Source organism: Petromyzon marinus, chromosome 5 (genome assembly GCF_048934315.1).
Source record: "Petromyzon marinus isolate PM22_M1 ecotype Great Lakes invasive population chromosome 5, UKy_Petmar_22M1.pri1.0, whole genome shotgun sequence".
In the NCBI taxonomy this organism is placed as follows: Eukaryota; Metazoa; Chordata; class Hyperoartia; order Petromyzontiformes; family Petromyzontidae; genus Petromyzon; species Petromyzon marinus.
In genome coordinates, this window is record NC_133671.1 from 20,874,833 (window position 1) to 20,891,436 (window position 16,604).

Consider the following 16,604-nt stretch of genomic DNA (forward strand, 5'->3'; position numbering starts at 1 on the left):
GGCCCAGATTAGCACGGTTGGCTACGTACGGAGCGAAAGAAGTTCCACTTACATACACACATACGGGGTGATAGATATACTGGTGTAAGTCCCCCCCGCCGCCCGCAGGGTACTTAGTGTGATATAAGCAACTGGGGGAAACAAAAGCGACCGGACAGCTGCTGTTGGTCACACCACTGCATCGCGCGCTCCGCCGGCATCTGTAGCATTTGCACCAACAATAATTTAAGGCTATACGTGGAGGCGGTGGCGTCCCGTGGTTTAACGCGCTGCGTTACGAATCTGGCTTACCCGAGTTCGATTCCAATTCACCGCAAAGGTGTTCATGGTCATTATAACCAGCATAATCTGTTGCGCGTGATTATTAATAATTGCCGCCACCAACAATCACGTCTCATATAAGCATCATCATCACGGTGATTTTGGCGATGGTGATAATGATGTTGGTGGTGTTGGTGAAATTGGTGTTGTAATTGATTCTGCTGTATTCATCTTAACCATCAACATCATAATCTCACTCGTGATGGCCATCATCATCATCATCAGCCAAAATAATATAATATCCACCGCCTCAAACACTGCCCCTCAACCCCTTCCCACGCTGCGTGTCGAGAAATCTGGAACATTTATCAGGGTGAACAACACAGACAATTGTTTGTGCAAGGTGGTAATTACTGTCACATGGACCCAAGCTGGGCGTGGGTGGTGGGAGGTGATGGTGGTGGATTGATAGCGGGTGGTGCAGGGTGGTGATGATAGTGATGGTAATGATGTTGGTGGGAGTGGTGGTGATTACTGCCGCCACTGTGCCATAGCACAGGAATTACCCAAGTTCAAATCCCGATCAGGGGTCCACTCAGCAAATCATCCCTCCTGGGTACATACAATGCGTATCCCTTAGCGGTGAGCATTTGAACAACAGTCATCATTAGACCTCCTTTGCCAGTACCAAAATGTAATAATAGGGTTTTCCCCCTTTTTTCTGGCAACAAAACTGAAACCTTTTTTTACGAAGATTCATATCTGCATTAACCACAATATCAGCAGTTAAAATGCAAACAAAAAAAACATACTATGATAATATATGCATTGTCCTTGAAACTGATTGGTCCAAACCAAGGGACGACTTTCTTTTGAGCCTCGACCCAATTGGTGCTCGACCAGATGACGCCAAAAGGCGTCACACAGCTCAAAGACAATGCACTATCAAAGTAATGAGGGCTCGGGGTGAGCATATACAGTGAGGGAAAAAAAGTATTTGATCCCCTGCTGATTTTGTACGTTTGCCCACTGACAAAGAAATGATCAGTCTATAATTTTAGTGGTAGGTTTATTTGAACAGTGAGAGACAGAATAACAACACAAAAATCCAGAAAAATGCATCTCAAAAATGTTATAAATTGATTTGCATTTTAATGATGGAAATAAGTATTTGACCCCTCTGCAAAACATGACTTAGTAATTGGTGGCAAAACCCTTGTTGACAATCATAGAGGTCAGACGTTTCTTGTAGTTGGCCACCAGGTTTGCACACATCTCAGGAGGGATTTTGTCCCACTCCTCTTTGCAGATCTTCTCCAAGTCATTAAGGTTTCGAGGCTGACGTTTGGCAACTCGAACCTTCAGCTCCATCCACAGATTTTCTATGGGATTAAGGTCTGAAGACTGGCTAGGCCACTCCAGGACCTTAATGTGCTTCTTCTTGAGCCACTCCTTTGTTGCGTTGGCCGTGTGTTTTGGGTCATTGTCATGCTGGAATACCCATCCACGACCCATTTTCAATGCCCTGGCTGAGGGAAGGAGGTTCTCACCCAAGATTTGACGGTACATGACCCGTCCATTGTCCCTTTGATGCGGTGAAGTTGTCCTGTCCCATTAGCAGAAAAACACCCCCAAAGCATAATGTTTCCACCTCCATGTTTGACGGTGGGGATGGTGTTCTTGGGATCATTGGCAGCATTCCTCCTCCTCCAAACACGGCGAGTTGAGTTGATGCCAAAGAGCTCCATTTTGGTCTCATCTGACCACAACACTTCCACCCAGTTGTCCTCTGAATCATTCAGATGTTCATTGGCAAACTTCAAACGGGCATGTATATGTGCTTTCTTGAGCAGGGGGACCTTGCGGGCGCTGCAGGATTTCAATCTTTCACGGCGTAGTGTTACCAATTGTTTTCTTGGTGACTATGGTCCCAGCTGCCTTGAGATCATTGACAAGATCCTCCCGTGTAGTTCTGGGCTGATTCTTCAACGTTCTCATGATCATTGCAACTCCACGAGGTGAGATCTTGCATGCAGCCCCAGGCCGAGGGAGATTGACAGTTATTTTGTGTTTCTTCCATTTGCGAATAATCGCACCAACTGTTGTCACCTTCTCACCAAGCTGCTTGGCAATGGTCTTGTAGCCCATTCCAGCCTTGTGTAGGTCTACAATCTTGTCCCTGACATCCTTGGAGAGCTCTTTGGTCTTGGCCATGGTGAAGAGTTTGGAAGCTGATTGATTGATTGCTTCTGTGGACAGGTGTCTTTTATACAGGTAATAAGCTGAGATTAGGAGCACTCCCTTTAAGAGTGTGCTCCTAATCTCAGCTCGTTACCTGTATAAAAGACACCTGGGAGCCAGAATTCTTTCTGATTGAGAGGGGGTCAAATACTTATTTCCCTCATTAAAATGCAAATCAATTTATAACATTTTTGACATGCGTTTTTCTGGATTTTGTTGTTGTTATTCTGTCTCTCACTGTTCAAATAAACCTATCATTAAAATTATAGACTGATACTTTCTTTGTCAGTGGGCAAACGTACAAAATCAGCAGGGGATCAAATACTTTTTTCCCTCACTGTACATCATTAGACCTCCTTTGCCAGTACCAAAATGTAATCATAGGGTTTTTCCTCTTTTTTCTGGCAACAAAACTGAAACCTTTTTTACAAGGATTAATGTCTGCATTAACCACAATACCTGCAGTCAAAATGCAAAAAAATCATACTTTGATAATATGATGCATTGTCCTTGAAACTGATTGGTCTACACCAAGGGACGGCTTTCTTTTGAGCCTCGACCCAATTGGTGCTCGACCAGATGACGCCAAAAGGCGTCACACAGCTCAAAGACAATGCACTATCAAAGTAATGAGGGCTCGGGGTGAGCATCTACATCCTTAGACCTCCTTTGCCAGTACCAAAATGTAATCATAGGGTTTTTCCCCTTTTTTCTGGCAACACAACTGAAACCTTTTTTTACGAGGATTCATGTCTGCATTAACCAGAGTTTTGTTGCCAGAAAAAAGGGGAAAAACCCTATTATTACATTTTGGTACTGACAAAGGAGGTCTAATGATGTAGATGCTCACCCAGAGCCCTTATTACTTTGATAATGCATTGTCTTTGAGCTGTGTGACGCCTTCTGGCGTCATGTGGTCGAGCACCAATTGGGTCGAGGCTCAAAAGAAAGCCGTCCCTTGGTTTGGACCAATCAATTCTAGATTTAAAGCTTTCGTGACTGCTAGGATCCATACTCTTTGGTTTTATTTGGACTTTACCCAATAGAACCAAAGAGTTTGGACCAATCAGTTTCAAGGACAATACATATATTATCATAGTATGTTTTTTGTTTGCATTTTGACTGCAGGTATTGCGGTTAATGCAGACATGAATCCTTGTAAAAAAGATTTCAGTTTTGTTGCCAGAAAAATGGGGAAAAACCTTACTATGAACAACATTCGTTACACTGATAGACCGATATTTGCCATAGTTATGTGGAATTTACACTATTGGCTCAGGGTCTCGAATATACACTAGCAATTTGGGGGGGGGGGTGTGGGGGACTCGTGGGGGGCGGGGCATGGGGGGGTCACTTCTTACGGTCACGTGTTACGACCACCGTTCTCATTAGCGTGCAGTCAATTAGTAAAATCAATTGCGAATTCATGAAAATTGCTTAATTGATTTTTCCTCCGTTTTTTCCTTACCCCCCCCCCCCCAAAAAAAAACAACCCAACACGTAGATTAATGAATGTTGGGAACTCGGCCAGTCTTTCCACGTTGTTCAACCAAATTAACAATTGCCCGGGGTTTATGTTGTTGTTGTTGTTGCCGTTGGTGTATTGGCTCGAGTACACACACATACACATACACCTCCCGTGGCGTTCCGCGGTGTCGCCTGGCACGGGTCGCGGTTCCCTCAAATGCCACTGCTGGATGAGCGCCGGGCCACGCCGCGCGCGGGGGCCGGAGGGGCGTCGTTTAATTTGAAATCACCATACTTCACCGCGCCGGTCAGCGGGGATGAGTGAAGGCGGGGCGGGAGGGAGCTATTTTGGACACACGTGCGAGCATAGAAGGCGCAGTGCAACGGTGGATGTTGCTGCACTGCCCTCTGCGCTGCCTGTAACGCGGCTGGGCAGCAGCTACAGCAGCTACAGCAGCAGCTGCAGCAGCTGCTGCAGCATCAACAGCTGTAGCTGCTGCTGCTGTAGCTGCAGCAGCAGCTGCTGCTGCAGCATCAACAGCTGCAGCAGCTACAGCAGCAGCTGCAGCAGCTGCAGCAGCAGCTACAGCAGCAGCAGCTGCAGCAGCTACAGCAGCAGCTGCATCAGCAGCTGCAGCAGCTATAACAGCAGCTATAACAGCACCTGCTGCAGCAGCAGGAACAGCTACATTAGTCGTAGCAGCTGCAGCAGCTACAGCAGGAGCTGCAGCAGCTACAGCAGCAGCTATAACAGCACGTGCTGCATTTGCAGCAGCTACAGCAGCAGCTGCAGCAGCTACAACAGCAGCAGAAGCTATAACAGCACCTGCTGCAGCAGCAACAGTAACAGCTACATTAGTCATAGCATCTGCATCAGCTACAGCAGCTACAGCAGCTGCAGCAGCTACAGCATCTGCATCAGCTACAGCAGCTGCAACAGCTACAGCATCTGCATCAGCTACAGTAGCTGCTGCAGCTACAGCAGCTGCAGCAGCTACAGCAGCAGCTACATCAGCCTAGAGCCGCCGGTGTGATGAGTGGGAGTCGCCCATCATCCCAGCACGACCCCTCCTGTCCCTCTCCCACCCCCGCTGAGTTTTCTGAGCTTCGACGAGGTGCGGACGCACTCTGAGCGGCGTGGCGGGGTTCATGCAACTCGCGTCACTCTCACCCCCACATCACTCACCCGCATCACCCCGCGTCTGGCGAGCGCATTATTTATTTATTTTCTCAGTGTCTCAGCTGCGCGTTATGAACCCAGAGTACGACTACTAATAATAACTACTACACGATGAGTTTCGTCTGGGAGGGTGACAGAGTGCGAGGGGAGGGAGGGGGCTCAGCGACAGTGGTAGAAACTGAAACTGTCTTTGTTGAAGGTCGACTCGGCCTCAAATGAGTCGCTGGTGCGGTGTGTAAACGTCGCCACTGGGGAGACAAAGGCGGCCGGGCGTGCGTGGCGCCGGCCACCCACCCCGTCGTGTTTCGTGCCGACCCTTAACAAGTACTCGCTAAGAGCACTTGCCCCAACAATCTGTTGAAGACTTTACGAGGGACCTTTGTCTGTGTGCGTGTGTTGTTTATGCACGCGTGTGTCTCCCCAACAGCGGTGGGGGGGGGGGGGGGTTATTTATTTGTTTAGTTGTTCATTAGCGCGAGGAGGCAACGTGTGTGGACATGTTCAGAGAAAAACAATCAACTCCACTCCCCCTCTCTCCCTCCGCACGCTCTCTCATCTCTTTGCCCTCTCTCTACTCTCCTCTCTCATCTCTCTGCCCTCTCTCTCTACTCTCTCTCTCCTCTCTCGTCTTACCGCCCTCCTTCAGAACTTTCCACTCTTCCACCTCCTCTCTCTCTCTTCTCTCCCTCCTCTCTTCGCTTTCCCTATCTCCCACTTTTCTCCATCTCGATGTCTCTCCGCGCTCGTCCGTCTAATCGGCGCTCACCATAACCGCGGATGATGTCACGCACGGCACGTGACGTGAGCGTTCTCACGTCACGCACGGTACGTGACGTGAGAACCCTCACGTCACGCACGGCACGTGACGTGAGAGCTCCACGTCACGCACGGCACGTGACGTGAGAACTCTCACGTCACGCACGGTACTTGACGTGAGAACCCTCACGTCACGTACGGCACGTGACGTGAGAGCTCTCACGCACGGCACGTGACGTGAGAACCCTCACGTCACGTGCCGTCGCTAGGGCACGGCGAATCGGGGCGACCGCCCCGGGCCCCACGCTTTGGGGGGTAGTTAATACCGTGTGATTTGCCCTGGGCCCCCCCACGCCGCCCCCCCCCCCCCCCACTCCTCCCCATGGACGGTCCTGCTCACACAGACGTGCAAAAAAAATAGACGAAGATCCCCCCCGTATAGCCTGAACAAACTGTTGGGCCATCTGCTGTTAGCGACCTGCAACCCTACGGAGGCCAAAACCTGGCATGGCGCGCGAAGGTGGTGGTGAGTGGCCAACACCACTCCTCGGCCGCCTTTGTCTCCCCAGTTGGCGACGTGTACACATCGCACCACTTTCTCATTTAAGTCTGAGCCGCCCTAGGTCGACGCACTCACTCGCGCACGCGCTCTGGGGCGCACAGAGAACGCGCACGCGCTCTGGGGCGCACGCGCTCTCACGCGCACAGAGAACGCGCGCGCGCGCACGCTGCCCTCTGCCTCTCCCACACTCGCACGCGCATTCGGACGTCACTCTTCACGTTCGGTGGCCGGCGACCGGTATCCAACTCGGGGCCATCGATGGGGGTTCAAAGCGCAGTGCGCCAACCACTGCGCCACCGCTCCATTCCCTATCTCTCACGCGCAACAACAGCAACAACAACCGCCGTTCGCCACTCAGTGGCGGTGAGGTCACCACGGCGCTCGTGCCAGGCTGGGTGCACTTTGAGGCCACGTGAAGTGTCGAAGGCCCGCTCGCAGGAAGGTCACGGAACAGATCCATGTGCCTTGGGTTGCCTGACCGAGTTGAATGTCGCTCACTCTCTCTCTCTCTCACCACTCACGCTCTTAAAAAAAAAGAACCGCTCTCACACCCTCTCAATGTGCTCTCATTTACGTCCGAGTACACACCGTCACACGCGCGACCACTCCCAGTCGCTCACACACACACAGAAAACAATGACAAAGATCCCCCGTATAGCCTTAACAGACTGTTGGGGCATGTGCTGTTAACGAGTACCATTGAAGGCCGGCACGGTACACGAGGGTGTGGGTGGCCAGCACCACGCCCGGCCGCCTTTGCCTCCCAGTGGCGATGTTTTTAAGCACCGCACCAGGTACTCATTTTAGGCTGAGACGACCCAGGGGAGGCCCAGGACCTATTCAGGTAATCGTCACCGGTGTTGGCCGCGAGCGGGAATCGAACTCGCGGTCGCCGAGTTCGTATGGCAGCGCGCTAACCGCTTTCCACACAGACACAGTCCGAGTCTCACACACACAGACACAGTCTCACACACACACAGACACAGTCTGAGTCACACACAGACACAGTCTGAGTCACACACACACAGACACAGTCCGAGTCACACACACACAGACACAGTCCGAGTCTCACACACACAGACACAGTCTGAGTCTCACACACAGACAGTCTGAATCACACACAGACACAGTCTGAGTCACACACACAGACACAGTCTGAGTCTCACACACAGACACAGTCTGAGTCTCACACACAGACACAGTCTGAGTCACACACAGACACAGTCTGAGTCACACACACACAGACACAGTCCGAGTCTCACACACACAGACACAGTCTGAGTCTCACACACAGACAGTCTGAATCACACACAGACACAGTCTGAGTCTCACACACAGACACAGTCTGAGTCACACACAGACACAGTCTGAGTCACACACACACAGACACAGTCTGAGTCACACACAGACACAGTCTGAGTCACACACACACAGACACAGTCTGAGTCTCACACACACAGACACAGTCTGAGTCACACACAGACACAGTCTGAGTCTCACACACAGACACAGTCTGAGTCTCACACACACACAGACACAGTCTGAGTCACACACAGACACAGTCTGAGTCTCACACACAGACACAGTCTGAGTCTCACACACAGACACAGTCTGAGTCACACACAGACACAGTCTGAGTCACACACAGACACAGTCTGAGTCTCACACACAGACACAGTCTGAGTCACACACAGACACAGTCTGAGTCTCACACACAGACACAGTCTGAGTCTCACACACAGACACAGTCTGAGTCTCACACACAGACACAGTCTGAGTCTCACACACAGACACAGTCTGAGTCACACACAGACACAGTCTGAGTCACACACACACAGACACAGTCCGAGTCTCACACACACAGACACAGTCTGAGTCTCACACACAGACAGTCTGAATCACACACAGACACAGTCTGAGTCACACACACAGACACAGTCTGAGTCTCACACACAGACACAGTCTGAGTCTCACACACAGACACAGTCTGAGTCACATACAGACACAGTCTGAGTCACACACACACAGACACAGTCCGAGTCTCACACACACAGACACAGTCTGAGTCTCACACACAGACAGTCTGAATCACACACAGACACAGTCTGAGTCTCACACACAGACACAGTCTGAGTCACACACAGACACAGTCTGAGTCACACACACACAGACACAGTCTGAGTCACACACAGACACAGTCTGAGTCACACACACACAGACACAGTCTGAGTCTCACACACACAGACACAGTCTGAGTCACACACAGACACAGTCTGAGTCTCACACACAGACACAGTCTGAGTCTCACACACACACAGACACAGTCTGAGTCACACACAGACACAGTCTGAGTCTCACACACAGACACAGTCTGAGTCTCACACACAGACACAGTCTGAGTCACACACAGACACAGTCTGAGTCACACACAGACACAGTCTGAGTCTCACACACAGACACAGTCTGAGTCACACACAGACACAGTCTGAGTCTCACACACAGACACAGTCTGAGTCTCACACACAGACACAGTCTGAGTCTCACACACAGACACAGTCTGAGTCTCACACACAGACACAGTCTGAGTCACACACAGACACAGTCTGAGTCACACACACAGACACAGTCTGAGTCTCACACACAGACACAGTCTGAGTCACAGACACAGACACAGTCTGAGTCACACACAGACATAGTCTGAGTCTCACACACAGACACAATCTGAGTCTCACACACACAGACACAGTCTGAGTCTCACACACAGACACAGTCTGAGTCACACACAGACACAGTCTGAGTCTCACACACAGACACAGTCTGAGTCTCACACACAGACACAGTCTGAGTCACACACAGACACAGTCTGAGTCTCACACACAGACACAGTCTGAGTCTCACACACAGACACAGTCTGAGTCTCACACACACAGACACAGTCTGAGTCTCACACACACAGACACAGTCTGAGTCACACACAGACACAGTCTGAGTCACACACACAGACATTCTGAGTCACACACAGAGACACAGTCTGAGTCACACACAGACACAGTCTGAGTCACACACACACAGACACAGTCTGAGTCACACACAGACACAGTCTGAGTCACACACACACAGACACAGTCTGAGTCTCACACACAGACACAGTCTGAGTCACACACAGACACAGTCTGAGTCTCACACACAGACACAGTCTGAGTCTCACACACACACAGACACAGTCTGAGTCACACACAGACACAGTCTGAGTCTCACACACAGACACAGTCTGAGTCTCACACACACACACACACAGACACAGTCTGAGTCTCACACACAGACACAGTCTGAGTCACACACAGACACAGTCTGAGTCACACACACAGACACAGTCTGAGTCTCACACACAGACACAGTCTGAGTCACAGACACAGACACAGTCTGAGTCTCACACACAGACACAGTCTGAGTCTCACACACAGACACAGTCTGAGTCTCACACACAGACACAGTCTGAGTCTCACACACAGACACAGTCTGAGTCTCACACACAGACACAGTCTGAGTCTCACACACAGACACAGTCTGAGTCACACACAGACACAGTCTGAGTCTCACACACAGACACAGTCTGAGTCTCACACACAGACACAGTCTGAGTCACACACAGACACAGTCTGAGTCTCACACACAGACACAGTCTGAGTCTCACACACAGACACAGTCTGAGTCTCACACACACAAACACAGTCTGAGTCTCACACACACAGACACAGTCTGAGTCACACACAGACACAGTCTGAGTCACACACACAGACATTCTGAGTCACACACACAGACATTCTGAGTCACACACAGACAGTCTGAGTCACACACAGACAGTCTGAGTCTCACACACACACAGACACAGTCTGAGTCACACACAGACACAGTCTGAGTCACACACAGACAGTCTGAGTCACAGACACAGTCTGAGTCACAGACACAGTCTGAGTCACAGACACAGTCTGAGTCACACACAGACACAGTCTGAGTCTCACACACACAGACACAGTCTGAGTCTCACACACACAGACACAGTCTGAGTCTCACACACACAGACAGTCTGAGTCTCACAGACATAGTCTGAGACTCACACACAGGCGAAGTCTGAGTCTCACACACACAGACAGTCTGAGTCACACACACAGACAGTCCGAGTCACAACAACACACAGACACAGTCCGAGTCACACACAGAGACAACAAAGACAAAGACAAAAGCGCAGTATTTTTTACTCGCTCTCACGTGCGGATGGCTGAACAAAAAAAAATCGCTAAATAAATAAACACACACTCTCTCTCGCTCCTTTCTCCCTTGCGAGCGAGAGAGAGAGGAGCGGGAGAGTGAGAGAGCGAGGCGAGAGAGAGCGAGAGAGGGAGGGAGGCAGCGAGAGAGAGAGAGCGAGGCGAGAGAGCGAGAGAGATGAATATGAGGCGATAGCAGAGACAAAGGGGTTGGTGGGGGGAGCGTTCAAGCCGGGTTTTCGTTTCTCTTCGCGGGGACACTACAGCACCGCGGACCGGTCCGGGGGGTCACGGCTCATCCAGACTCCTCCGCTCATCCATCAACAGGCGCGGGGACAGGAGCTCGCAAACTCAGCCGAGAGACCGGGGAACGATCATCATCAGCAGCAACAATATCATTAGCTTCACGCGGGACCGTCGTCCGTGACAACCACAGCGTTATCTCATATCTACGCCAATAGCGGAGAAGTCAATCAACATCATCATCAGCAGTATAATTATTATCATCATTGGTATCAGCATCATCAGCAGCAGCATCACCATCATCATCATCAGTATTAGCAGCATCGTCATAATCGGTGTCCAGAGCAACAACCTTCAAACAAATCCGTCATTCGCAGCGGCAAAGAATCCGCATCCTTGACATCATCATCACCGTTCGTCATCATCAGCATCACTAGCATCATAAGCATACGTTGTATCACAAGAACATCAAATATGTTTGTCATTAGCGGTGGTATCAATGAGCAGCATCATCGGAATTGAAATCATTTTCATCATCAGAAGCAGCATAAGCAGCATCAGCTGCCGATATCCCAGCAACAGCTGCATTGTCATTTACTCCCTATGAGCAGCAACATCAATAAACATCATCGACAGCATCATCCTCATCACCGTTCATCATCAGCAGCAGCAAATTCATCGTCATCATCAGCTGCATCATCATCATCCTCCTATCCTGTTAGAGTAGCAGAATCGTCGTCGTCATTATTAACAGCGGTATCATAAATTATTACCACATATATATCAGAATCGCTAATTATAATCATCATCCTCTCCGCCAGGAGCTGCATCAATCATCGTCACCAGCGTCTGTATCAATCAGTGTCGGCACCAGCTGTTGCTGCACCTGCTGCTGCTGCTGCTGCTGATACCAAACGCTGCCGCGACTATAACTGCAGTGGCTCTTACGACTGCTGCTCCTGTTATTGCTCTTACTGCTGCGACTTCACAAGCTGCAGCAGGAGAGGATCGAGTCCGCCTGCTTGCACTGCCACCATCACCAAGTACCACCACCACCATCACCAAGTACCACCACCACCATCACCAAGTACCACCACCACCATCATCACCAAGTACCACCACCACCATCACCAAGTACCACCACCACCACCGTGGCTACCACGCATCCACCATCACCGGAGCCAGCACCACCACCACCACCACCATCGACCCATCCACGCGCCCTACACCATCACCACCCACCCACCCTCCACCCCGCACTATCACCACCACCGCCACCATCACCACCACCGCCACCATCACCACCACCACCACCACCCACCCTCCACCCGGCACTATCACCAGCGCCGCCGTCACCACCACCACCACCACTGCCTGCGCCGGAGCCCCAAGGATGGAGCTTCGCATCTGGGACCACATGGCCATCGACGTCTGCCCGGAGCCCATCCGCCCCATCAAGCAGATCTCTGACTACTTCCCGCGCGTGCCCTGCTCATTCCCCGCAGCCATGAACCGCTCGGGGGCTCCGGGGGCAGTCGCGGCGGGGGGAGCCGCAGGGGGAGCCGCGGACGGAGGAGACGCGGCGGGGAGGGACGGAGAAGCGGGAAGAGACGCGGCGGTGGCCATGCGGGAACGAGAGCGACTCCAGCAGATTCAGGCGGAGAGAGCGGAGCGCGAGAGGGGGGAGCGCGAGAGGGCGGCCGTGGCTGTGGTGGTGGCGGTGGCCGCGCCCGCCGCCGAGTCGGAGCGAGACGTGGAGCGAGACGATGACAGCGGGGACTCGGATGACAGCAGTGAGTGCGCGCACTGCAACTTGGCACATGCACGTAAACACGCACACACGCACATCTCCCCTATAGCTCCTAACGGAACGTCGGGGAAAGTGCTGTTCGCGAGCAGCGCCTGTAAAAAGCCGGCACGGCACACGAGGGCGTGGGTGGCCAGCACCACGCGCGGCCGCCTTTGTCTCTCTTCGTGGCGATGGTTATGCACCGCACAAAGCGACTCGTTTAAGGCGGAGTCGACCAAGGGGATGCCCAAAGGGGATGCCCAGAGGGGATGCCCAGAGGGGATGCCCAGAGGGGATGCCCAGAGGGGATGCCCAGAGGGGATGCCCAGAGGGGATGCCCAGAGGGGATGCCCAGAGGGGAGACCCAGAGGGGAGACCCAGGTAGACCCATGGAACCGTGCGAATGTTCTCCACCGTGAGCGGGAATCGAACTCGGGTAGCCAGATTCGTAATGCAGTGCGCTAACCACTTCACCGCCGCTCCGCACGCATATTTCACACACACAGACACATCCACATTGAGAGAGACGACATCTCCCACAGCCCTGCAGCTCAGACTCTTAAGTCGCATCCTTGTTAAAATGAGATCACCACGTGCCCCGCCTGCAGACCTCTCATTAATTAGGGCTCAATTAAGGGTCGGATACCAATGAAGGGTTAATAATAATAATCTCAACCTGTAACACTCAATGCGTAGCACTCGCTCGCTCTCGTAGAGTGACGAGCGTGAAGGGAGCAGCAGCAGCCACGCGGTGGTGAGAAGCCGGCGCTTACCAACAATTGGCCGAGCTCTGCGTTCCTCTACATATTAAGGTGTTTTCGGCCAATCGAACGCGTGATTTGTACGTGGAGAGGAGTGCTTCACATGAAGCACCCGGACAAGGACAAAACAAACCCACGTGTGTGTGCGTGCGAGCGAGGGGGTGGGGTGGGGCGAGGGCAAAACTAAAATCCCATACAAATGAAACAGATGGAATTTAGTCCACATTCTTTTATTTTGCTGTACCGCCACTTGCTGGCGAGTCGGGATATACGCGGCACTTCCTCTGTGCGGCGATCCACCAACCCCTCGCTGCTGCCTCCACAATGCGGGATTACAGGAGGTGGAACGTGGCCACCAAGGCGCGGCATACAAAGACAAAGGTCCCCCACACCCACCCACCACCCCGTGTAGCCTTCACGGACTTTTGGGGGCAAGTGCTGTGAGTTGTGCCCTTGCCGGTTTTCGCATCAGCTCTCGCGAACGGAACCCAGCTGTTCCGAACGAACAGGCGCGACCCTCCACGTGCCGTGAGGGTGAAGGGACAGGCCCTCGCGACTGTTTGTTCCCGGCCAAGATTCCCGTGTTCTGTTCAAACGAGCCGTTCCGAACCTGCATTGTGCATTCTTGTTCCGAACCACGCGAGATGAGTTTATTCGGAGTAAGTTTCATCATTATCATCATCAGCAGCAGAAGTCCGCCGCTATTTATATTATTGCCACATGTTGAAGGGTGCCGTCTCCAACTACGATTCCCTTCGCCTCTCTCTGTTATGAAGAAGGGTGATTGCCCGAAACGTCGCCCATCGTATTTTTCCACTTTTTGGAGGCAGTGTTATCGACGAACCTGTCGGGGCCTATTGTCTTTGAGATCCGTCAGCTAAAGCGAGCAACCATTTATTATCACCGATCTGCTGTTACGTCTGACTCACTCGAATCGTGATCATCGTCGGTCATGGTCAATTCACTGCTGGATGAATGCCTGCCCAAGCCGCCACCACCACCTCTCACTATCCTGCGATGTAGCGACCCACCCGAGAATCCCGCAGCACGCGAAGATTTGTATCGCTCCATCTCCTCCTCGGCGCGCGGCCCTCAAATCGACGCGTTCCATCTCTTGTCTGCTGCCGCTCCGTTATTACTCTCGACCATCCGCCATCGTCAGCCCCCCTCCAGCCGTGATGCGTCCGCACGTGCCCCCCAATGATCCGATCGAAATCCCTAATTTCGGTTGGATTATTGGGGTTTATTAGTAATACATCGGCATTTTGCGACCCCCACTGCCTCTGTGTAGCATATTATTACGTGCCAGGGACTCTACAAGGTGATAGGACAATAGTCTGAGTCCATAATTGGCAATAAGTAACGGAAAAGTAGTTATAAGTGACTCAGAATTGTGCCCAGTTGCGTATACAGTCCACGACTTCCCTGAAGGCAAAGACCTTCAGCGAGTGCGATGCCGATCACACAACGCGGTTCGAATTCGACCCTCGATCGATGGCTGCGCCGAATAAAAAGCACAAGTCCTTACTTACTAACAACTCCTTACTTATTAACAAGTCCCTACTTACTAACAACTCCGATCATTTTCATTGCTGGAGGGGTTGCCCCCCCTACCTGAAAATCCTGGCTCCACCATTGCCCACAGCCGCATCTCTCTAATTTGTCGAGATATCTCAAGTGAACGCGGAGCGTTGGGTTAACAGTTGGGGCCAACGTTGTTGGGCGAACGTTGCGCAAACGTTGGGTGAACGTTCGGTCAACGTTCGTAACACGGTTCCAACCAAACATGCTAACGTTGGCCCGACGTCGGTTGGCACGTTTACCGGAATGGTGTATCGACTTCGTCCGTGTTCTCTGATTCGCGTGTTTCTCTTTTCTGTCTCTCATTGTCATTCCCAGCGTGCATCTCACACTTAGCCCCCCACCCCCTCCTTCACCACCGCCTCCACCACGTTCACCACCTGCACCGCCACCACGCTCACCACCTGCACCGCCTCCACCACCTGCACCACCACCACCACCGCCTCCACCACGTTCACCACCTGCACCATCACCACCACGTTCACCACCACCACGTTCACCACCTGCACCACCACCACGTTCACCACCACCACCACCACGTTCACCACCACCACCACGTTCACCACCACCACCACCACGTTCACCACCACCACCACGTTCACCACCTGCACCGCCTCCACGCTCACCACCTGCACCGCCTCCACCACCGCCTCCACGTTCACCACCTGCACCGCCTCCACGCTCACCACCTGCACCGCCTCCACCACCGCCACCACGCTCACCACCTGCACCGCCTCCACCACCTGCACCACCACCACCACCGCCTCCACCACGTTCACCACCTGCACCACCACCACCACGTTCACCACCTGCACCACCACCACCACCTGCACCACCACCACGTTCACCACCACCACCACCACCACGTTCACCACCACCACCACGTTCACCACCACCACCACGTTCACCACCACCACCACAACGTTCACCACCACGTCACTCTGCTTCTCCGCACATTTTTTCAGCTCCGCGTTCCGTGCACTTTGACGGCGTCCGTGCTGCTCCGAGTCGCCGACTGGCGGCGCGGCGCGTGGCGTCTGTCCACGCGGCACCCCACGCGTTGTGTCGCCACCACGTTGTTGCTGTTGTTGTTGCTGTTGTTGTTGTTGCTGTTGCTGTTGTTGTTGTTGTTGCTGTTGTTGTTGCTGTTGTTGTTGCTGTTGTTGTTGTTGCTGCTGTTGTTGTTGTTGCTGTTGTTGTTGCTGCTATTGTTGCTGTTGCTGCTGCTGCTGCTGCTGCGCGTTCCTTGTTTTTCATCATCCCGAGACGCCCGCGATAGATCGGTGTTCATTCCCAGGTCGGCGCGCGTGTGTGCGTGCGTGTGTGTGCGTGTGTGTGTGTGTGCGCGTGTGTGCGCGTGTGTGTGTGTGCGAGTGTGTGCGAGTGTGCGTGCGTGTGCGTGTGTGTGGTAGTTTTGCGTGTTTCCACCTCTCTCTCTTTCTCTGGCGTGCCATCATCGTCATCATGAAATCGCACGTTCTATCCACTGCTGGAT

At 52.4% G+C, this 16,604-nt stretch overlaps 1 protein-coding gene across 2 annotated transcripts in view; it reads left to right on the forward strand.

Annotated features, from left to right (window-relative positions):
- Positions 1-16,604, forward strand: part of LOC116939217 (rabphilin-3A-like) — a 116,082-nt gene that overhangs the window by 76,961 nt on the left and 22,517 nt on the right. For both annotated transcript variants that reach the window (XM_032947359.2, XM_032947360.2), the window contains exon 13: positions 12,484-12,771. In XM_032947359.2, coding sequence (XP_032803250.2) covers positions 12,484-12,771 — 288 coding nt within the window. The remainder of the gene's footprint in view (positions 1-12,483; positions 12,772-16,604) is intronic.